The sequence below is a fragment of the Anguilla rostrata genome, chromosome 3 (assembly GCF_018555375.3).
Source record: "Anguilla rostrata isolate EN2019 chromosome 3, ASM1855537v3, whole genome shotgun sequence".
NCBI lineage: Eukaryota > Metazoa > Chordata > Actinopteri > Anguilliformes > Anguillidae > Anguilla > Anguilla rostrata.
In genome coordinates, this window is record NC_057935.1 from 52,651,550 (window position 1) to 52,675,635 (window position 24,086).

At 45.1% G+C, this 24,086-nt stretch overlaps 1 protein-coding gene across 8 annotated transcripts in view; it reads left to right on the top strand.

Annotated features, from left to right (window-relative positions):
* The window catches only part of mid2 (midline 2), a 155,699-nt gene extending 132,113 nt beyond the window's left edge, over positions 1-23,586 (top strand). For all 8 annotated transcript variants that reach the window (XM_064328160.1, XM_064328166.1, XM_064328163.1 and 5 more), the window contains 6 exons: positions 1,327-1,475; positions 1,907-2,034; positions 2,375-2,518; positions 11,542-11,703; positions 16,821-17,028; positions 18,871-23,586. In XM_064328160.1, the coding sequence (XP_064184230.1) occupies positions 1,327-1,475; positions 1,907-2,034; positions 2,375-2,518; positions 11,542-11,703; positions 16,821-17,028; positions 18,871-19,273 (1,194 nt within the window). In that variant the 3' untranslated portion in view covers positions 19,274-23,586. The remainder of the gene's footprint in view (positions 1-1,326; positions 1,476-1,906; positions 2,035-2,374; positions 2,519-11,541; positions 11,704-16,820; positions 17,029-18,870) is intronic.
* Positions 23,587-24,086: the final 500 nt, after the last annotated feature.

The window sequence follows — 24,086 nt, forward strand, 5'->3', positions numbered from 1 at the left end:
TGAGGTGTTGTGGTGCGTTTGTTATTATTGGCATTGATTTTAATAACTGCCAAGGGGGTCGAATTTCTGAAGGTCACAAACATGTCTGCGCCGAAGGTGTTGAAATTCTGGCACCTATAGTGAAGGGATTTCTGCAGCTCACAGTCAGCTCTCTTGTTAGACTGCGAGGGCCACGAGGTGATTGAAAATAAATAGTTCACATGACGTGCTGGCATATTTGTTATGTACACAGATGGAGAGGCGTATATGGTCAGCCCAGACAAATTGTATTCTGTTTGAGTATTCATAGCATGTTCTTCATCTTTCAACGCATATTTCCCTCAGCAATGAGGGCTTCTTCAGTTCCTATTTTTTAGCTTTTGCTTTTCTTTTTTCTTTTTTACAATGAAACAATTTTCATCTAATTTTCATGAAATAATTTCTGAGCCTGTGCTGCATTCTGTCGGGAATATGCGTTGAATATCCTCACATGGATGTCGACCAGTAAACTTCTTTTGAAGTTCCAAGACAAATGTGCTCTGTAGTCTCTTCCTTTTGCCGTTTAATTGATTCATCTGCAAGTATTGTATTAATCAGCGGGATCATAGCCCTTCGTGACACTTAATATCAGTCTGTGAAATGACTGTAACTCTTGGGGGAAATGAAATTCCTGAAATCACTTCCCTCTAATGATCTTCTAAACTCGCCCCGCGAACGTCCCTCCTTCAGGGAAGGTGGTGATCGTTAGTTTAATTTCTGTTGTCACCCTGGCGATTGCAGTAGAGATGAATAAATTATGGAGGCTGCTTAAGGGGCTAAAGCATGTGTTCATTTCCTTGCTTGAGTTTATGTGCCCTAGTCGCTCAACTGTAAGGGCTCATCCTCTTCCTGTTTGTCTGCCAAAGGTCAGGGGTCATAGTGAAAGGGTGGGGTCAATTGCATTCTTTGTTTGGGAAAGTTTAGGAAAGATGCACGTAAACACTTGGGCCTGCCTGGCCTGTTCTTAAGGCAATACAATGGGTCCACACAGAGCTTTATTGGAACAATGTGATATTTTTGTGCTGTTTTGTATAGTGTCTGAGTAACATGGTGAAATAACATTCTAGTGCTTTCAGTCACAGCAGGGGTCAAACATTTGTTTTTTTCCCACTTGTTTAAAAAGATTAAGTAACAGCATTCTATCGGTCACAAGGTTATGCCCTTGGTGAAAACAACCAATGAATATGGACTCTTCCAATGGGTGGTATTTTGTAGGGGTGGCAGGGTGAAGAGCGATAATAATGTGTGAAGAGTCCTGTGGTGCAGCAGAAGCCCTGTCTGAACTGTCCTCCTCTAACTCCCCCCCAGGTGATGAAGCTAAGGAAACTGGCCCAGCAGATCGCCAACTGCCGACAGTGCCTGGAGCGCTCCAGCGTCCTCATCACACAGGCCGAGCACAGCCTGAAGGAGAACGACCACGCCCGCTTCCTGCAGACGGCCAGGAATGTCGCGGAGAGGTGAGGGCCGGTCTGCGCGTCCCTCACCGTTTACTGCAGGGCGGTGCTCTAGGAAATATTTCTACAGTGTCAAGGAAAGACTTTATGTGGGCGTTCTCTAGCTCTGCATCACTGCTCTGTGGGTTGGATGGAAACAAATATATATTTTTTCCTGTTAAGTGGGGGAAATTGTTATTCATGCCTCGGTCTGTATGTAATAATAATAATAAATTGAATAGTTTTACATATGTCACTGCACACCGCATTTAAGAATGCACATATACATACAAGAGAGGGAAAAAACGTATGTGCCCTCGGCAGGACTACACTGGTGGATTTTTGAGATGTGGGTGGGTGTGGCTAGAGAGTCAGTGAGGGGTGTGGCCTATGGGCTTTGATGCATGCTTCCCATTGAATCGCATCACCACTCTCCCGTCTGCTGCACTGCCCAGGGTCGCCATGGCTACGGCGTCCTCACAGGTCTTGATCCCAGATGTCAATCTGAATGAGGCCTTCGACACCTTCGCCCTGGATTTCTCGCGGGAGAAAAAAATTCTGGAGGGGCTGGATTACCTCACAGGTGAGGGAGCAATGACCAGTCTTCCTAATTATACATCTCCAGCACACGAATGAATGAACACAGATTCAATTAAACGTGTGAAACGTTACAACACAACACACTGCAAATGACAGGAACGGTTAATTTCAAGCGAGCATGGCATTTCCGTTTTCTGGGGGGTCAGTTTGTTTAGATGTTGACACGCCATTTGTTTTACACGCAAAAATGTTAATTTAATCAGACAAAAGCGTATTACTCGCGTGCGCTATTAAAAAAAAATAAAATAACAACCCCCTTGTTCTTTCCAGTCCTCTACTGGTGCGTGACTAATTTCTCCCTCTCCCCCTCCTCTGGCACGCAGCTCCAAACCCGCCCTCCATACGAGAAGAGCTCTGCACTGCCTCTCACGACACCATCACCGTCCACTGGACCTCGGAGGACGAGTTCAGCGTCACCTCCTACGAGCTGCAGTACACCATCTACACCGGCCAGGCCAACTTCATCAGTGAGTGTCCCGCCCCCCGAGGCCACACCGAGCCAACTGGCGGTCTTTGACTCGCACACTCAGGCCTTATCCAGGCGTGCTCTGTAGATGCCGCTCTTTTAGGTAACGGATCTCCAGTAACGGGAGGAGGGGAACCGCGAACAGGGGCGTGATTGGGATTGGCGGATGTAACCGGCGGGGGGGGTCGCTGACGCCGTCGGAGACGAATGAGAGAGGGGCCGTTACCGCTACGCGCCGCGGGGGGAAATTACAGGGTGACTCTGATGTTTTGATTCGCCGTAGAAGAGCCATAATTAGTGCACTTGTGAATTTTGCATACTAGAATACTCCCAGGATAAATAGATAATGTACAAAGTCATCAGGTATAAATATAGCAGAGGCTTCGGACTGCTTTGTATCTGTTGTTGAATCACTTCCAGGCTCATGAGTAATTACAGATTCATAAGCTGGGACTGGCCTCCCTCTCTTCTTTTTTTTTTCCTAGTTGTTAAAGCTGCGAAACCTATTCAGCTTTTTATCACAGTTGGTTATACATGCCCTGGTTAGCAAGCGAGCTACTATTATAACCTCGTCTCTAGACCATCATTAGAAACGGCAGTGATGCAGTGAGTGAGTGTAAAAGCACTGCGTGGCATATTGAACATGAAAAGAATGCTTGCCATTAAAATTGATGCCGTGGCTTGCGATATAGGCTGTTATGCTGGTGATGAAAGTACAAATGAACTATTTCACAGTTGCAGCCTGAGCGGCATCATTCTTTACGTTGTGTTCTTTACGACGTGGGACGCGGTGCGTCGGAAATCCTTTGAAGTGCCTGACAGCAACATTGATTAAAAACATCTGTTTGCTGTCAGTGCTTCTGGATGTTAGGATGTGATGACAGCAGTGCATCGCTGGACGTAAAATGTATTTTTTATGTGCAATTCCAGCAATTACGCTCCGAGAACGAACATTTTCGTAATCGCACCGATTGCATATCAGTGAGATAATTGAGTTCCTCTATCTACATGCATCTTATCATCAAGATCAAATGGAATGGAAAATGAGTTTTAATGCTGAGCATTAGTTCTTGCGAAAGTACGGATTACATGCTGAAAAAACGAGAGGTATGAGGGTTGGATTTGTCCTAAATATTTATTCTAAATATTGGAGGAACATTAATTAAGGTTTTTTAGTCAACAAAGAGACTGGAACATAGAACATGAAGAAAGGGAGTGGCGTTGCTCAGGGATTTGTGATTAATTATACTGTATTACATTTGTTGGTTGAATCAAAATGAAACCATAGATGAATCTGTCTCTGTCTGTCTGTGAAAGACATACTGCATATATATGTGCATAGCATATAATGAGATGGAGGGGTAAATAAGGAGGCCTCGTCACATCATGTAGAAGACATGAATGGTGAAAGTGTGAAAGAATGTTCCAGAAAGATTGTCTCTGAAAAGGTCAGCTAATGAGCTGGCTTTGAGGCTAAGAGCACTGGGACTTATATTACCAAGTCCAATGTTCTTCACTAAATTGTAGAGGAGAAGTAAATGACAAAAAGTAGGGCAAATGCACGTTCCAATGTGTTTACAGATGCATCAGTGCGACATCTGTATACACACCCGCCAGGAGGGCTGCTCTGTCTGCTGGTTTTTGATGTGTTCTTGCACTTAAGTTCTTGATTTAAGTCATTGATTGGCTAAAGGTTCTGCGCACCTTGTTTCAAAACCGGCAGAGACTGCGGCCGTCCAGGACTGGAGTTTGAGACCGCTGGGCTAAGGCGGTTTGCACAGTGAAACGTCCATGCTGAGTCATTCTGGGCCTTCCCTTTGTCCCTGCCCAGCAAACACAATCTTATTTTGCTCTGCAAGAAAAAGCAGAAAATTGCTTATCTTTCCCTTAAAAAGATTAACAGTCTGATCAATTTGTATGTTTATGGCTCTGTTGGATTTCTGAAAAGTAGTTTCAGTCCCATTAATTAGGCTGTATCTATTTGTTACTATTGCGTTAAACAGAATTCTCATACTGGAAACAGTCGACATTATATCTTGTATATCTGTTGGTTTCCTTATTACAAAAAGGCAAGGCAATTGACTACATTAGTATACAGAACTACATTGGTATTGGAAAAATATCAAAATACAAAAATGCAGACATCTATTTAAATAGCACAGGCTTTGGAACTGCATTATCTGGAATTACGGGGGATAGGAACTAAGAGGGATTGGCAAAGTTGCAGTCCCCATTTGGGCAAGAGCTGTGACAAGGTCTACCCACCTCTCCTCAGCTGCTGCAGCACCCCCTCCCCCGACCTCCCCACTCTCCAGACCTCTCCTCCAGACCGCATTGCATTAGAGGATCTGAATCCCCAACCTCAGTGGAGGAAAGTGCATTTATTCCAACTGCCATGTTTTTAGTGTCGTTCTCTGGACCGGAGAGATTTTTAAACGCTCGCCGCTCGCTTGTTTATCGGTTGCATTTCCCAGCATCCCAAGAGGAGAAAGGAAAACCCTCTTTCATCCAGAGACGAGGGAACGGTGGATTAAACACGACTGTCGCTAAAATTGCTATGAACTGCTCTCAATGGGGATGAATTCTTTTTTTTTTATATATAAATTTGGCATGCCTATTTCCCTTCTAAATATGCATCCATATAAATTTGTCTATTTAGCCATTTTCTCTTCCAAAATACCTGCTGTTGCAAGCCATTTCTGTTTCCACAGCACTCTGTGGGCAAAACTTCCACAAACCTGAGTTTAGAGAAAGATGCTTCATCTGCATATTTTGCAAGTAGGTCCCTGGCACCCAATCAATCAGCAGGAGTCACTAGAGGACAATTAAGCATGAATCCCTAGCTAACTGGATCCTCCCAATCCTGGGTACCACAATTGGCAGTTGTGTGTTTCTCCTGCGGGCCACAGTTGGCACTGGCATGGTCCGGACTCGATCAGAGATTTTGGAGCTCATACATTCGCTAGAACAGTGCCTTGAAAGGTCTGGAGCCACCCAGCAGTCTTGGGGGGGGGGTAAAGCATTTCTCTGAGAGAAGCCAGATGTATCATAAGACCAAATATAGCCAGTAGTTCAAAGAACACTGTTTACGTGCTGCATTTAGCTTCAAATGGGCCTTGTATAAACATGAAATGAGACCATCCTCATTCAACGGGAGAAATCATTCCCAGATATAATCTGCAGGCACTCAAGCGAGGTCTTTGAACTGCGTTCAAAAAAATATTTCTTATGTGGGTTTTAAAATGTGCAGCGCATTACGTACCTATGTTTGAACACTCTGACAGCCTAATGACTCTAAGATCAATTCAAGAACTGTATGGCAAGAGAAAACATGTAACCTCTGAATATTTCTGAACAAAAACGATGTAGCCACGAGTAGAATATCAAAAGCAATAGCTGTGATTTTGCACTCTGTGGAGTCACCCCCAAAACCGTCAGTCAAATGATTTGCCCTCAACTCTGGCTTCATTTAATAAATAATCTCAAAGAGTATGTAAGACCATGAGGCGCCTGTCTGTACACATTTACTGTTAGCTGTAACTATTGCCTTCGGAGAGAAGTCACCAACATGTCCTCGAAAAGTCCTCCTTTTTTCAGGCACTAGGGGTGTGGCTGGGTGGAGTTTAGAGGTTTCTTCTGCATTGATAATATGTATAGCTCATAAAATGCACATACAACTCATAAAATGTACATTTTTTTATATTTATTTTGGAAATAAAAAAAAAAACAAATGACTTCTGGAAGCTATAATTTCAAGGAAAATGTAAAATCTCCAACCAAACACATTTTCAGCACTGTATTTATAGGGCATGTACAATGTGGGCCTTTTCTGCAAAATGGGAACACCAAAAAATGTATATAGTCCACAGTCGTCCTTGCAGTCAAGCCGCAGTATTATTTTGGCTGCTTTTGATTTATTTACTTTTGATTTTATTTAGAAATGTACCATGACTATTTTTGGTGTCATATATGTTTGAGGTTGCTGTCGCCTTTTTCCTAGAATTGCATTGGTACATTCAGTGGCGTAATGGTTAGTTTTTGTGGGTTACATGCCTCTGTCAGTCTCCTGAGCCTCTGAGCTTCGTTTGCCTGCCCGTTTTCTAACAGTGTTGATCAGTATTGTAGGCTTGCTATGCTCAAATGCTTTTTGTTTGTATATATACACAAACCACTCTCCGCCATCAGTGAAAACTGTATGATAATGCAATCTTCTAACAGTCAGTAGAAAATTAGTTGACAGTGTTCATATAATTAAGCTTGTTTATATACCTCATTCTCACTGCTTGCTGCAAGGTGGGCTGCAGCACTCATATTGCTCTTTCTTCGGGTCCCAACAGTGACCCCTACTGGGTAGCTCATGCCAGCACAGCAGTTCTGTTGTGATGCATTAGACTTTCCTGTCCCTTTGACAGTTTCCTCCTGGGACGAAGATATAGGGCATATTCTGGGAAGCTATGGCATTTTCCTCTCCCTGACGCTTTCTCTCTCTCTCACACACACAAATACACACACCCACTCACACTTCTCTCTCTCTCTCTCAAACACACACACACACACGCATCAGCTGCCACAAGACAAGCCTTCACCCATCTTTTCCAGCATCAAAGCTTGGCTCTCGCACCCTGGCAGTGTGAGAGCTGTAGCATTGCTCTCATACATGCCTCCCCTCCCTTTCATCTGCCTGCTGAGACTGTGAAACACACTGTAAGCCCTTTCTGACTGTGGCTCCCCCCCACCACCACCCCCACACCCCCAATCACTTTTTCTCTCTCCGTCAAATCACTTCTGAATGCCTTCCTGGCATCGCATGCTTGTGCTGTGTATGCTGGCAAACATTAGTCTAACACCGAGTAATGATCGCTAGTAAAAAATAGAAAAGAGATGGATGTGTTATTTACAGGAAAAAAAAACACACATTTGCACTTGTAGGAATTTTATTTACCCATTCAGTATTTCTGTTTTTAGAAGCATAGTAGAGACGGCTTATATTTCTGTCTGCCTGTCTACCTCAGCCTGTAAAGCCTTACCAATTAACTTAAGAGTTTATCATTCTGTATATAGGTTCATAAAATAGCATTCTGTTTATATAGATATACAAAATTACTGTTAATTTTGAGAGGACTATAGCGGTCATAATGATAATTATAATTTCTCTGTCTCCCACACACACATGCACACACACAGACACATTCTACCTCATATATTTTCTGTGATAAAATGCAGCTTTTTACTTTCTTAATCTACGGAATATATTGCCAAGTAAAATATGAAGTTGCATTATTTTCCTCTACCATCTCTAGTGTGATTAGACATATGCTATTGAAATGTAGAGATTTGATACTGCACTATGCAGCCACAGGATCTGGTAAATGTAAAAAAGGTCTGAGCATAATAAGTGTTTTTTTTCAGCACCTGAGATTCTAGGCCTCCTCCATTATTCTGTACTTGCGTTAAGTATTTATGTCTAGTAACAGGCTCTCCATTATGGCTCTCACATTCTGCTGTCACTCCTCTCAATAATGCAGACACCGACATTGCCAAAAGGGACACTCAAGTCCTCTCCCACGACCATTTCTTAAACATAATCACACACTCGCTCTCTCACCGTCACACACACAAACACAAGCATGCACTCACAATCACACACGCGCGCACACACACAAACATGGGCGGTCCTCAAAAACTCAATCACAGGAGCACTTGGCAGCTCAAGCCTGGTTTTTTTTTTTTTTCAGGCCTGTAGATATAGACTTGTGTCTCCACTCGAATGCGTAACTATAAATATCATTTAACTTTTTTCTTCTGCATGTCTGTATCGGTTTTATTTTAGTTGCTTATGTGATTTTCATCATATCATATTTGTTCTTTCTTGGGAAATGGTTTGTGCAGTCTATTTGGAAAATGCTCTATACAACATTACCTTGCAATCGTACGGCAGACGCTCTAATCCAGAGTGATGAACAGTAGTGGAAAGCGTCGGTGTTACTGTCAGGAATTAAAGAGTGTGGTGTCATCAGGAAGGCATAGAGGCCCATTTATATTCACTAAGTGCAGTGTTAACTTAAACAAAAAATTGTAATGTAACAGAAGGTGCCATTAGACAGATAACTTATCTTACACAGCTATACCTATAACATTATCCAGGAGGAAATCCAATATTATTATTATTGTTGTTATTATTATTATCCATTTTATTTGCAGTGTGCTCATGCAGTGTGTGTGTGTGTGCGTGCCTGCCTGTGTGTGTGTGTCTGTGTTTTTGTGTGTGACTGTCTGGGCTTGCGTGATTGCGTGACACTATGTCTAGGACATTCAGTGTGATTTTGCCACAAGCCAGATCCCTGCATTGGCATGTTCCTGCGGACATTTAGACAAAGGCTTCTGCCATTAGAGGTTGGATGCGCAGCCAGGAAGGACATGTGTTTGCCCCGGGGGCTAATGGAGAGCCATACTCCTGATGGGACGGATCTGTCTGCACACCCCGTGTGCGTGCACGATGTAGGTTTACTCAGATCACACACACTCAGCGTCTGTGGCCTGGGCTCTCAGTTTCAGTTAAAGACGTTAACAAAATATGATCAGTGGTAAGCATGTTCCAGTTGTTTTTCTTTTGTGCACTCTTGCAAGTAAGATGAAGCCTACACAGATTTTTTTCCAATCGGAATTTGGGTGGAAATCCGTGTATGCGTCAGACATGTCAGTTCAGCAGCTCAGGAGATATTTTGCCGTTGCCGGTAGCTACTGTTTTCAGTGCGGTTTTTATACAGCGAGCTTGGGTACAGTGTCTTTGGACTCTGCGTTGTCTTTTTTGCGGCCTGCTGGTAAAGCCATAAATTGAAGTGCAATTACTCTCCCGCCCAGGCGGTGAATCAGAAATCCATTGCAGTGTGGAGGTGGAAAAACACAGGGTCCACTCAATGACAACCTCAAAAATAGTACTGATAATAATAACAATGTTTACGTACATTTGTAATAATAAAGTTATTGAAATGTGATTAGGAGAAAGACAGGTAAAAATAAAAATAATAATAATTCTGGTTTTAGTGTAGTTGGACAGTCACGTTTTGGTAAGTAATTTTCACTCATTTCTGTGTTTTGAGGAGACGAGCGTGTGCATCGCTCTCTGTCATGCCTACTGCACAATCTCTGAGTGTTTACTGAGTGTTTTATTGGATTTTCTATCCTTTGGCATTCTGGCGCATTAATATTTCAGATTAGGACCCAATAGCATTCGTGCTGGTTTTAATTTTTTAAAGTAACTTCTGAGTTCCATCTTGAGTTGTGCATCCATCTAAAGGCGCTCACTACAGCTAAGGACACTCACTACTGCTAAGGGTGCGCAATTCAGCTGAGGACACTCACTACTACTGCTAAGGGCATTCACTACAGCTAAGGACACTCACTACTGCTAAGGGCATTCACTACTGCTATGGACACTCACTACAGCTAAGGGCATTGACTACTGCTAAGGGCATTCACTACAGCTAAGGGCACTCACTACTGCTAAGGGCATTCACTACAGCTAAGGACACTCACTACTGCTAAGGGCATTCACTACAGCTAAGGGCACTCACTACTGCTAAGGGCATTCACTACAGCTAAGGGCACTCACTACTGCTAAAGGCACTCACTACAGCAAAGGACACTCACTACTGCTAAGGGCATTCACTACAGCTAAGGACACTCGCTACAGCTATGGACACTCACTACAGCTAAGGGCACTCACTACAGCTAAGGGCATTCACTACAACTAAGGGCACTCACTACTGCTAAAGGCACTCACTACAGCAAAGGACACTCACTACTGCTAAGGGCATTCACTACAGCTGAAGCATGACAGCTGACACTACTCAGCTAGGGCACTCACTACAGCTATGGACACTCATTACGCTAAGGGCATTCACTACAGCTAAGGGCACTCACTACTGCTAAGGGCATTCACTACAGCTAAGGGCACTCACTACTGCTAAGGGCACTCACTACAGCTGAAGGCACTCTATAGCTGAGGGTATTCACTAGAGGTAAGGGTGCTCACTATACCTAAGGGCACTCACTACAGCTAAAGGCACTCACTACAGTTAAGGGTTCTCACTACACCTAAGGGCACTCACTAGAGCTAAGTGTGCTCACTACAGTTAAGGGGGCTCATTATTACAAACCCTTCTCATGCTGGCATGTGCACACAAGAGCCAAAATTAGCCATTCCAGATTAGGGTGAAAAATGAAAAGGGCAAAATTGCTTTTAAATAAAGCAAGTTTGATCTTTTTTTATGGTTGGTTTAGGAATCTTTAATGTGTTCATGGTTTGGGTTTGAGGTTTAGCGGTTCCAGTCTTGGATCTGACCTCTTCCAAACCAGAACATGGTTGTCTGGGGAGGTCTGTGTACTCAGAATGTATTTTGTATTTATACATGTCCTAGTCTGCCTTGATTAAATGCTACCAGAACTTGGCTTGGTTTTTTTTTTTTTTTTTTTTTGTTTTTATGTGAAGGGGAAGCAGTCCCAGCATTGGTCTGCAGGCCTTGTTGGCAGCGTTTCTGTGGACCTGCCGAATGTTTTTGCTCAATTCTATTTGCAGGGTTTCTGTAGGGCTTCTGTCCCAGTTCTGAAACTTGGGTTTATGGGGGAAGGGGAGGCGTACTTCCCCTTAGTTCCTTTCTCCTTTCTCTTGCCCCCTTTTTCCATTAAGCAATAACCTTTCACCCCAACCCCAATCATCCCACTCTCTCATGCTCTCTCTCACTCTCTTTCTCTCTCTCTCTTATGGTCTTTATCTCTCGCTCTCTCTTATGGTATTCATCTCTCTCGCTGTCACACTCTCTCTCTTTCTCTCTCTCTCTGTTTCTCAGTGCCGCAACTCTCTTATTCACATTAAATTTTCATTTGCTTTATTTGTCATGATGAGGGTAATCTAATGCGTCCGGGGCTGTTGACAGGGAACTGCAGTGAACCCTGCAGGAAAGGCAGACCGAACTTCATTCCGAACAAGCGCAGTGAGGAAAATCCCTCTGTCTCCCCCTGCAGGTCTGTATAACTCTGTGGACAGCTGGATGATCGTGCCCAACATCAAGCAGAACCACTACACGGTCCACGGCCTGCAGAGCGGCACCCGCTACGTCTTCTTCGTCAAGGCCATCAACCAGGCAGGCAGCCGCAACAGCGAGCCCGCGCGGCTCAAGACCAACAGTGAGTGGCTGTTCAGAGCACGCGTCGTTTCCGGAAGCTTCTCGACCTCTCTCCTGTCTCAAACACCCCATCGCTCGCTTTGCTGCTTGGGGAAAAATTACTGGCCACATGAGAACACGTCACTATGCTAATGACCTTAATGGCTCTCAAGATACTCACAAACACCCTGCTGAGGATTGTGTCACTACACTTGACCCTTTAAGGTGTGAGGTCACAAATATTCAATTGGAATGTTCTTAACTGAACATTCCAGTGCTGATGTAACAATCACTGCTCGTGAATGAAAGCAGTGGGGTTCTAGAACACTGACTCTGAACATTCCAGAAAAACCTACTAGGCTTTATAGGCAGCGGAACAATGCATGCCACCATAGCATTCTAACGATTACAGGGACTCTTACGGAAATCAGATCGCTCAGCTTCAGTGCAGAAATGTTGTGGTCAGAGAAGCGGTGATCTGCAAAGCCTGAAAGTTTCCAGTGCGTGCCCCAGGTGGGTCTCTGCACTCGTACCCTTAAAGAAGCGAGGCGTTGGCGGCTGTGTCCGCGTGTGTCTGCTAAGCGGATAGATAGCGGAGTGCAGCGCTGTGACGTGCCGAGGCTCAGTTCAGCGCTCAGCAGACAGCGTTAAATTGGATTGCTGCCTCAGTCGCGTGTGACTCACCGAGGGGGGGCTTTGGAGGTGAGGCGGAGGGTAGCGACAAACGGCGCCCCCCATCCCCCCCCCCCCTCGGCACGGCTTTATCAGCGCGCCCAGCAGCGCGTCCGACGACGCCCTGGCGCCCGTACCCGTGACGACCGACGCAGTCCTGAGCCAACCCCCCCACCCCTTCCCACACCCCTCACACTCTCCTTCAACCCATCACCCCGCACTCAGCTCTCCAGCTCTCACTGGTCTCCATAGCAGCAGAGCTCCGGGAGCTAGCTACCGCTAGTGCTAGTGCTAGCGCCACCTCCACCCAGACTGCTGTAATACCACTGCGCAAAACTGGAGTCCTTGTTATCACCTGGACCTACTCAAATGTCTGTTTCTTGCATTAGTCATTGTGAATTAGTTAGTCATTAGTCATACAGAACACTGTAGCACTTTTGAAACCTGAAAATGACTAAACATACATTTAAGTTTTCAATGAAAAGAAAAGAAAAAGAACGCGAAAAAACTAAAAACAAACATGGTATTCTCTGAAGTGGAATCCCCTTGCTATAGGTCTGCTCTCACTCTGTGGTGGTGACAGGAAGGGTCACATGACAGCGGGGACTCTGGGGGTGAGGGGGTTTTGGGGGGCAGAGGGCAGGGCGGCCAGCATATGGTTGGCCGGGTCCCCAGAGCTGGCAGGTACATGATGGAGCCGTTCCCAGGACCGCAGCTCCCATGATCCTCTGCGTGACCCTCGGGGGCGGGATAAATAACCTCGCCATGACGCCCCACTCTCCCCCCCCTGGCCGTCCCATCCCTCCATCTGTCCGTCTGTCCCGGGGGCGAGGGAGTCATCTGTTCCCTTTCGCTCTGGTGCCGAGCCGGGAGAGGAGTGTTCCACTCGCTGCCGCGCAAGAACCTCGCGCTTCTGTTTAGAAAGAGAGGCCAAGCTCATCGTTTCCCTTCGCACCACTGTCCTCCATGCAGCATGTTTAACCTTAACCGCCCCCCATTCATGTTAACCAGCCGCATCAAACCTCCAAAACCCAATCACAAACGACCCCACGACGTCGTTGGGTGAGGTGGGAGCGGCTGGCGGAAGCGCAGCGGGCTCCGCGGAAACGTTGGGGGGGGGGGCTAATGTTTGCCAGCTGCCACCTAAATGCATGAATCATATGGTAGCAGAGGGCTTAGGTGGGATTGTGTGCGACCTACCTGTCACTGCTCCTCCTTATTTTACCCTCTCACCCTCGCTCAAGCCCGCCCTTGCCAGAGGAGGGGGGCACCAGACATCAAATGGCTCTTTGCAGACGTGTGGTTCTGCAGTTGAGGTCTCACTTTCTTCCAGGGCTCTGTAATGGGATAATGTGCTCAGCCTAATTTATAATGTAGGCAAAGGGGGAAAGTCATACTATAATATGATTGTGTGCATACATGTGTGTAATGCCTGAGTGCGGCTGTGTGTGTGTGTGTGTGAGTGTCAGTATCTGTGTGTCCATGTGTTTGTGAGTCTGTATCAGTGTGTGTGTCCATGTGTATGTGAGTGTGTATCAACGTGCGTGCCAATGTGTATCTGAGTATGTGTCTGTATCTGTGTCCATGTGCGTGTGAGCATGTATCAGTATCAGTGAGTCTATGTATGTATGTGTGTGTGTGTGTGTGTGTGTGTGTGTGTCTGAGTCCATCTATGTGTGTGTGTATGTGTGTGTGTATCAGTATCAGTGAATCTATGTGTGTGTGTGTGTGTGTATCAGTATCAGTGAGTTCATGTATGTGTGTGTGTGCATGTGCAGGTGTGTGTATGTGTGTGTGCTGCTCAGCGTGCAGTTCCTAAGCACACAGTGAGCTTGCTTTCCTGGCCTCCACAGGCCTGGCTGGGGCAGCGGGGTTCCCGGTGGCGGGTCAGCCGCTGTATAAAGTAAACAGGGGAGAGGAAGCACGCTGCGTTTCTATAGGAGGCTGGGGCGCTGTTTAATCAGGCCGAGCCCAGGCTCTCTCTGCACGCGCACATATTAAGGCTGAGGAGTGCCCCGCGGCGCGCTCGCCAACAGGGCCGCTGTTTATATTGGGCTCCGGGTTTAGGGGAGATATTTGCTCATCCAGCACTCTCTCCATATCCCCTCTGCTGCCCCCTGACCCCCTAGAGAAAAAGCTGGATGGAGCACCTGTCCAATGTTCAGTCCCAGTGCAGTGCACAGTCTCTCTCTCTCTCTCTCTTATTCTCACCCTTTCTCTCTCTCTTTCTCTCCCATCTCTCGCTTTCGCTCTTTTTCTCTTATTCTCACCCTTTCTCTCTGTCTCTCTCTCTCTCTCTCTCTTACTCTCACCCTCACCCTTTCTCTCTCTATCCCCTCTCTCTTTCTTACTCTCACCCTCACCCTTTCTCTCTCTCTCCCCTCTCTCTCTTTCTTACTCTCGCTCTCTCTCTCTCTCGACAGGAAGCCTCGCAGCTCAGCGGACTATGAAGTGGAAAATGTGTTGGTTGAAAGATTAATGTGCACTATTTAGTTATTCAAGTAGAATTCTGCTATCAGTCTAGTTCAGCGCATGAGGTGCGATTGAATGTTAGAGTAGCAGTATTTGGAGGGAGGAGGTGGTAGGGTATTTTTTTCTTTTTTCCCCAAAATTTTCATTCATGCACCGGGGGGATATAATTTAATTTCATACTCTATCCATTTTAGCCAAGTTCTTTACCAACAGTCATGCTAAAGAAAGACTTGACCATCCTGCTTTGTCTTCTTTTTTTTAGTTCTCATGATCGTAGAAATAATGGACATTTGTGCTCAACCCCTTCTATCTCCAAATCTGACCTTGGGTTTTTAACGCTGGTGACGCGTGTGACGTGCAGTACGTGTGTAAATGCCTGAAGGAATGTTGCGGTTTTAAAATCTGCTGTAATTGTTTGGCTGAGCGGCAGAATGCATTCACTCGTTCCCTTTTGTCTTCTTTGTGTCAATATTTGTTGAGAATCATCCAGTCATTAAAACGTATTAATTGAACATTACAGCGGCCTCATAACGGAGCCAAAATAGCTTTGAATCAAACCGCCAAATACCCTTAAGTCCCGGTGGATTTGTGAAGTGTTTTTGAATAAAATCACAATTTAAAGTCCCAGTAGATTTTTAATCTGCTTTTGAATGAAATCACATTTTAATTAACTCAGGTTACATTCTGCATCGTTTTACTTTTATATCCCTACAGTGCTCCTAGTTTTTTGTCCTTTTTTAAATTTATTGCATTTTATTTTCTTTTATTAACTGCAATGGTTTTGTCATATTAAAAAATGAACTCCAGTGATATAAGGTTTATATTGAGTCACGCCGAATCCGTACAAGTATTCCTGAGTTAATTTGACCATACAATACGAGCGCTTTCCCCAGGTTCTTTGAACAGACCACGTCTTTTCAGAATTCTAAATTAATTCGTCCGGCACTTTCCAAGAGAGACTTCTTTATCTTGCGTTTTTTTTGGGGGGAATTTGACATCTCAGGTGAAAGCGTGGTGTCGGCGCGCCTGTACAGAATTCTCGTTGCAACGGAGTGAACGGGCTTGTTCCGAGCTGGACGTCGCACAGCCGTGCGACACCTGTGCGTTTCCCCCGCTCGGGGGCGTCGATAAGACTGGCCCGCGGGGTGCGTGACGCGCGGCGTCGGCCCCCGCCAGTCAACGCCCCGGCCGCCGCCACCCCCCCCCCTCTCTGGAAAGGCCTGACTACAGCACGGCGTTGGAGAGCGGGCTGCGCTCGCAGCGATAAGCAGTTCAAAGAAGCGAGCGTGCTAATGTAATTGGCTGGCAGCCACACGCTGCCGGAGCGTCTCACATCCACTCTCGGTAACACGCACTCCGAGTGGAGATTATTGGAGGGGGTGGGGGGGGGAGCGGGGGCGGAGTTGGGTGCCAGAGGCTGGAGGCTTTAGTATTGGTGCTTATTGGAGCTGGGGAGGGAGATTGGAGGCGCCGGAGTTTAATGGCGGCTCCCGGGGGCCCAAGGGCAGACTTTGGATCCCACCCCAACTGAAAGGGGAGCCTAGTCCCCTTCAGAGGTTTAAACCCTGACTGTCGCTGTATGCTGAGAAGCTTTCTCTATCTATCTTTCCATTCTGTCTCACATGGGGGCGGGCATGGGAGGGGGTAAGGCTAATCCACATGCCAGCATTCCTTAACCCCCCCACACTCCCCGCAAGGAGGAAGGACTGGAAGGGACAGGGGAGAGGCGTGTGAAAGATGTTTCTCTCTGGTTTCCTGTGTCTCTAGGGCCCCTGACTCAGTCCAGCTTCCACACACAGGCATTCCTCAGTCTGCCCAGCCAACAGGCCGTCAGCTGTGGCCTCGCCATAGCGCAGAAGCGCTGCCCGTTGGATGGGACATTTGAATTGTAAATGCTTTTCCTGTTTGTGTACAAAGCGAGCAGGTGCTGACGGGGCGTCGCGGTGCTGTTTCCGGGGGCCTGTGAAGCTGAGTTTTCCACCCCTCTTTGTCCAGGTCAGCCTTTCAAGCTGGACCCGAAAACGGCCCACAAAAAGCTGCGGCTGTCCAACGACTGCCTGACCATGGAGAAGGACGAGAGCTCCCTGAAGAAGAGCCACACGCCGGAGAGGTTCAGCGGCACCGGCTCCTACGGAGCCGCGGGCAACGTCTTCATCGACAGCGGCTGCCACTACTGGGAAGTGCTGCTGGGCGCCTCCACCTGGTGAGTACTGGTACTGCAGGAGTGGCAGTTGCAGGAGATCACCGCACACACCCACAACACCTAGCCATGCAGTTGAATCCTTTAATGAGAAACTGCAGATATTCCATGAATGAGAAGAAAGGTAGGCAAAAAAAAAGGTGATGGTACTTTCGGATGTTTGGGAATCAAATTTTGACAAAGGCAGACCCTTTAACAGCTACAGGAATAAGGTCCGAGGACCATCCAGAGCCTATAGCTGTGAGCCTCTCACATGAAGCGGAATAGTAAATGAGTGAGCGGTCGCAAATCCAGAAAAAACTGTCAGCTGATGAAATTGTTAGGTTTCTTTATCATTAGGAGTAGTGATATTAATAACAGCAGCATTACTGATGTAAAGCAGGAAGAAGAGGAAATTATAGTCACCTGTCCTAAGTAATAAAAAGTCACCGCACGCGTCCCGGCTTTAGTGGTCCTGTAGGTTTCGCTTTAAAACGTATTAATGACAAACATAGAGCATTAGCACTGTAGCTGGCTGCTTACCAACGCAAATGTCAAGCCCTGTGCAAACACTGATTATAGCATCTTTACTCCCAGGCCCCAGTTGCCTTCACCTTAGGTTATTTTATATTTTATGTATGTTTTAACACCACTAAAACAAGAGGGCTTGTGCTATATTCAGATTTCCCCTGCAACACATATCCTCATTGGTCTGTATAGTAGCTACAAATATCCAGTATTTTCAGTAGACACCATGGGGAAAATGTGCTCTATAATACCCAGTGTTTATTGTTGCACATTTATGGTGTTAAATTGTGACTGTTGCTCATATCTGCTTGAAACACTGAAGACATCTGTACAGAGCGCAGCTGAGGTATGGAAATGATTGGTTCCTGAGAAAATGGGAGTTAAACAACTACCTTCAATCTGTGTGCAAACAGCAGCATTGTGTTTTGAAAAAGCGGTGTGATTTGGCTTACTGTAGCGATAAAGCTTGAGCTCACTGGATTAAGTCATTTCCCTTTTTTCCTCCTCCCTCTCTCGCTCTCTCGCTTACACGGTCTTTATCATATGCCGTCTTTCTCTATCTTGAGTGGCCTATTTTCTTTTCTTTTTCCATCTCCCTCCCACGGTTGTCTTTCTGCTCCATAGAAAGATATCTGTTAGAGGTACTCGGGGTGGAATACTAGATGTACTGTGTGTAAGCTTGGCTTGAATTCATTTGATATTAGTGATTATTGTCTATAAAATGCCAATGGGATCCTAGGACCTCACCTATTTGTATAGAACATATCTAGCAACAAAAAACTCAAAACCTTCTATGATAAAAGTTCCTGCCTCAATTTAACTACCTCTGTTAACACTGGATAGTTGGGCTGATTTTAAATGTTGTCAAAACTAACAGTGGCAATGGGGTAGAAATTCATTTCTCAAAGTATTTCCTGTCTGAAGATCCTTTTTTTATTACTTTATAATGTTACATAAGTTTCCCGTTTGATACTTTGATGTATGCAGTCTACCAATATAGGCACTAGGTCAGCTATTCTTAGAAATAAGAAAGCTGTGAGCGAATATTGTATTCAGTTCGACTGGTATGACATTATATTATAAACGAAGCAAAATGCCAGAGGTTGCTGAAAACTGAAACGTCTTGCTTGAAAGCCTCCCATTTTTAATGAATCCACATTTCCTTTCGTATTAGTGTCAGCTGACAGCACCTGGCTGTTTGTTGTCTGTTTGATGATCTTTGAGTTAAAATTCAGTTGGCGAACGGAAACCTTGTCAAGCCTAAGCACGCGGTTTGCCAGGATGAATCCGGTGCGCTTCGGCTGGCTTTGCCCCTTAGCCGTCTGGTGTTCTCCCCAGGTATGCGGTGGGCGTGGCCTACAAGTCGGCCCCCAAGAACGAGTGGAGCGGCAAGAACTCCTCCTCCTGGGTGTTCTCCCGCTGCAACAACAACTTCATGGTGCGGCACAACGGCAAGGAGATGCTGGTGGAGGCCAGTCCCCAGCTCCGGCGGCTGGGCGTGCTGCTGGACTACGACAACAACAGCCTGTCCTTCTACGACGCCATGAACTCCCAGCACCTGCACACCTTCGAGATCTCCTTCCTCCTGCCCGTGGCGCCCACCTTCATGATCTGGAACAAGTCGGTGATGATCCTGTCGGGCCTGCCCGTGCCGGACTTCGTGGACTGCCTCGAGCAGCAGGAGGGCCTGTGCCGGCAGCAGGAGTCGCCCTACGTGTCGGGCATGAAGGGCTGCCACTGAGGACGCCGCCCCCCGAACGCCGCCCCACCCCTCCTCTGCCCCGCCCACACCCTCGCCCCGCCCCGCCCCCACGTGCCTCCGCCACCAGCCCATCACTCCGTCTGCTTTTTCCTCTTCCCTCGGTTTGTTTCATCCCTCTCTTCCCTCCCTCGGTGAGGAGTGAGCGTGGCTCGTGGTTCCCACTTTAATAAGGACGCGTGTCATTGTGTTTGGGTAGCTCAGATTACAGCTGTTTTACTTGCATCATGTGACTACTAGTCTTGTACAATAAGAAATTCTAATAATGGTTTAAAAAAAAAAAAGACAAATTGTAAATTATTTATGAATAATAAGTTGGTTTGCTTCTTCGTCTATTTTAATATATTCATAATGCACTTTTAAGATTTATTTCCCAAACATGTAAAAAGAACACAAGTTGGGAAAGGGTTTTATTTCTTTGTAGTTTGGTAGTACATAGAGGCTTTATCTCACTTGTAAAAGGGATATGAATTTGGTGTTACTGCCATTTTGATCAGTGTACATGCTATTAACAGACCCAACTGAAACTCCTCAGTGTGAAGCTTTTTATTTGGATTTGATTTTGACTTCATGGCATGATTCACTGCTCGTCTGTTATTTTTCTGCGCACATGTTTCGTGTGTGTGTGCGCGTTTGCGCGTGTGTGTGTGCGTGTGTGTGAGAGAGAGAACGAACAACACTGTATGACAACTTGGCTGCCAACCATTTTAAAATATTTTACAGGTTCTTTGTTCTTTAAGTGCTCAGTGTCTTTATATAATCAGTAATCCACATCTCTGGCTCCTCAGTAAGATCTTTCTCGTGAGAGAGCGTTTTCCCGGCTCCCAAGATGTAATTGATTCGTGAACGTTACTAGCCTCGCTAATGGCAGTCAGTTTTCCATTAGCGATTTCATTGAAATCTCCTCCGTTTCTGGGATTTATGACGCCATTTACAGATGACCACTGAGGAGGCAGACTTATCCGTGTCCCACCTCAGCTGTCGTTTTGTAATCTCTTGACTCACGTATGAAGGACTGCTTCACATAAGTAGTCATTATAGGTCCTCCAGCCTCCTCCTCCTCCTTGTGCCCATCTTGTTTCAGAGCCATCTCGTTTTCAACTGGCCAACGCTGAAACTGTGACTGAGCGGTCGCCATGGGGTGTCTTAGGCCTCATTGCCCTCCTTTCATATTGAACCTCGAAAATGTTTGAAAGTCGTGTCATGCATGTCTTTGTTAATTGGTTTTAGTTTGATTTGGAAATCATTTTCTACATGCTATTCAGGGCTACAGCAGGGGGTCAAATTCAGACAATCAGTTTTTTTTTTAAGCGCAGTGAAAAATCACGTGCAGCACAGAGAGAGGCAGTTGATACTTATCGTTTTCTTCAGTAGGAAAATGCATGCAATCTTAGCCACTTTCACAGAATGAAAGGATACATAGTGCTCGCCTGTGTTTGAACACTGTTTCAGTCATTTCAAAGTATCAGGACCCGCATTTACTACTGATTCCACTGTTCCGCGTTCAGACGGTTCTACACATATCAGCGGGTTAGGATTTCACGCTGAGCACAAACTGGTCTTATTCTGTTTTTAGCTTTTAATTTTCCCCGGAGAAGCACAGCATGTTTGCAGGCACGCTTGCCCAGCGGATTGCAAATCAGATGTTGCAAACCTGTAGTCTGGCCTTTGGCTTTAAAGCAGCGAGTAAAGAGCAATCAGTTTACAGTAAATTGTAGCGACTGTAGACGCGATACAAACAAGCAGGACTTTATGCCTTCAGTATAGAACCATAAAGGTTCTTGATTACTCTCATAATCAATCTAAAATGGCACAGCTCATGTGAGTGTATTAGCATTCAACCATATATATAGTAAATGAATACACAACAGCAGTCTGTTTTCATGAACGGTGTTTATTTAGTCTGTTAATTAAATGTAACTGTTAGGTTTCTGTCAGTATCAGAAGCTTATCATGGCCATATATTTTAAACAAAATCCTTCTGAATACATGGCTAGACTGACAGGTACCATTCATTTTATGTACAGTAAAAATGCTTGTCTGAGTCGCTGCATGACAATATCAGGTCCAAGAAGACTATATATTTCTGGGATTTGTTTTGTATCAACATATTCTTTAAAAAAAATGTCCAGTTCTAACAGATAGTCCAGCAACATCTGTGTTCTCGCATATCGGAATTATACTTTTGTGCTTTGTACTCCTGGAAAGGAATATTCAAATGGCAACCTTAAGTCTGTAGTAAACAGTCATGGAAATAACTGACCTCCTGAGTCGGCGTGTTGTCTCTTGGAACCTCCATGCGAACAGACTGACTGTTGAAATCGATGCACTCCTCTCCTTCAAGGCTCTTCCAACTCCTTGAAGGAGTTCAAACCGCTGTGTGTGTCCTCCTGTGCTTGTGCTTCAGTAGTTTTGTGAATTTTAGCCATGTAAGAATGTACATCAAGAGGGCTGGGAGGGTGAAATATATTCTATAAAATGCTATAATATATGAACTAATAATGTTATTTATGTGAACTTGAGTCAAATTAAAACTCTGATCCCAAAAATAACTTGAATTATTATATTTTTCTTTGATCTTTGCTGTTACTCACGGTTGGGTTTCTGGCTGTCTGCTGGTGCGATGGCCTTGCAGCCTGACAGTGTGAACGTTCTGAGAGGTGGTTGTGAGTCTGGCTTTTCCAGGCCCGGGTAAAGCCCTGCATTGTCCTGCTCTGGGGACCCGACACAGTACACCACCCTGGCCCACCGGCAGAGCATCCGGTGCCACAGCCACCGCTAGGGGCAATGTGTCCATCATCCCCGCGTACTTTATCAGGGCTGGGGCTGATGAAGTCCAAGTGCAAAGCGGGTAATTGCGTGGTGCGCATAAGGGGGAGAAAACACAGTCATTTCTGGCTGCTGCCTCCAAATCTGTATCCATTGCGAATTCTGCTGGATGCAGTGTGATATCTGAGCTCCATTCTGCAAATTCTGCAGACTACCGGGTCTTTCTGCCGAATCTTCACATGAGCTGCACGGAATCCGAATGCTACCCAAACACTGCTTCTCAGACTTTCAGTGGAGATAATCTCCTCAATCACGGCTGGTTTTGGTCAGAGTTTTCAGCCGTGATGCTGCAGCTTTAGCATTGGCTAGCTTATTTGTGAACAAATCGCTTTTTCAGAGGAAGACATTTATCAGAGCGCCTGAGATTACGCCAGAAAGTCGAGGGACGTGTCCAGCAGACGCAAAAGTTTTAAAACGCGCTAATTAAAATATGCCGCCGTTTACTTTAGACTCATTTTCCTTCTGAATGAAGCTACATTTTTTTTGTCATTCAAATTATGTTTGAACAGTGAAATTAATTCTGACAGCCCTTAAAAAATGTATATGTTTTTATTTTTGCAAAATGCACTGTTTCTGATGATTAATGCACAAGATGCATGGTAATTGGAGTTTGGGTTTAACCTTGGGTTAACCTTGGGGGGGGGAAAGCATGTGTTAAAAGTTTTTTACCATTCCACAGTAATGTTCTCTGAACACGTTTGGCAAAAACGGCATGCTGACACTGTTTCGCTGCCCTGAATTTATAATTCTCCCTCTCCCACCTATGCCTTTTATTGAGTCAGATTGGAGATGTTCACTTTACTGCTGCCCCCGAAGTCCAATTACAGTGCTGAGTATGATTATGTAATTCTGCGAAGGCCTCATCTCAGACGCCGCGTGAGTGCATGAACACTCGAGTTGTGAATAGGAGCTGAGCTCTGCTCTACAGCCAGAGCTTATCTGAACACTTATAGTCTGTTTTTTTTTTTTTTTTGTTGTTGCTGTACACGGAAAGATTTTGTGCAATTTCCTCCTCTTGCATCAGAGTATACTGTCACGTCTTTTAAGTTGTCCAGTCGCGCGGTCCATTTTACAAGCAGCGGTGCACAGCTAACACGGTGTCAAAATGGACATGTATCCCCAGTGTAATTTAACAGTTCGTTAAGCCTATATTTTTTGGGATGGGGACTAATAGCCTTTTTCTTCATCAGTTTTGCTTGATGTGTTAACATTGTGTGTCTCCACAGGGCACCATATTTGGAGTATGTCATTTGAGTTGGAGGAAGGGGAAATTATGCTATATTTAAAGAGATATGATATACATAAAAAAATACTACAGGAAGTTCTGAAATGTAAAAAAAGGACCTTATGGTATGTTGTAAGATGAATTTTGAATTCTCATGAAGTTGTATAACATTGTATATAAATCTGCAGAGGTCATCAATATTTACCACAGAATGCTAAATAAAGCATTGTCCTGGACTTCACTGTGTGTCTGTGTATATATTGTTTTTTATGTATTGTTTCACTTTTAAAGTAAATTGCTATGTCAGCATTCAGAATGAATGAAAAACAGGAAAGGAACAGGGATAGGAACACGCAGTGACTGGTTTGTCTGTATAAAGAGTGCATTGAATGAAAATATGATAGGACTAGTCTTCTGGAAGGCCTGTCTGGAGGGATTCCAAACCACAGATGCTAGATGGTCTAGATTCAATCTGAACTGTATTCTTATTTTTCAATGTTAAGATACATATGCAGGTTACAATAATGTTAACGTGGTGTCGAAATGTACGTTCTCAAAATTAGGACAATGAAACATGGTTAGATAAATATAAATACAGACTCGGGGTGTCATTCACAAAACATGTGTACAGTCAAATTTGGTCATAAACTGCATGTAAGAATGTTTCCAAGAACATTTTGGCTTTCTTCATTTTTTTCTTCATGGCTGCATTCATCATCTAATTCACCTGGGATGTGCACA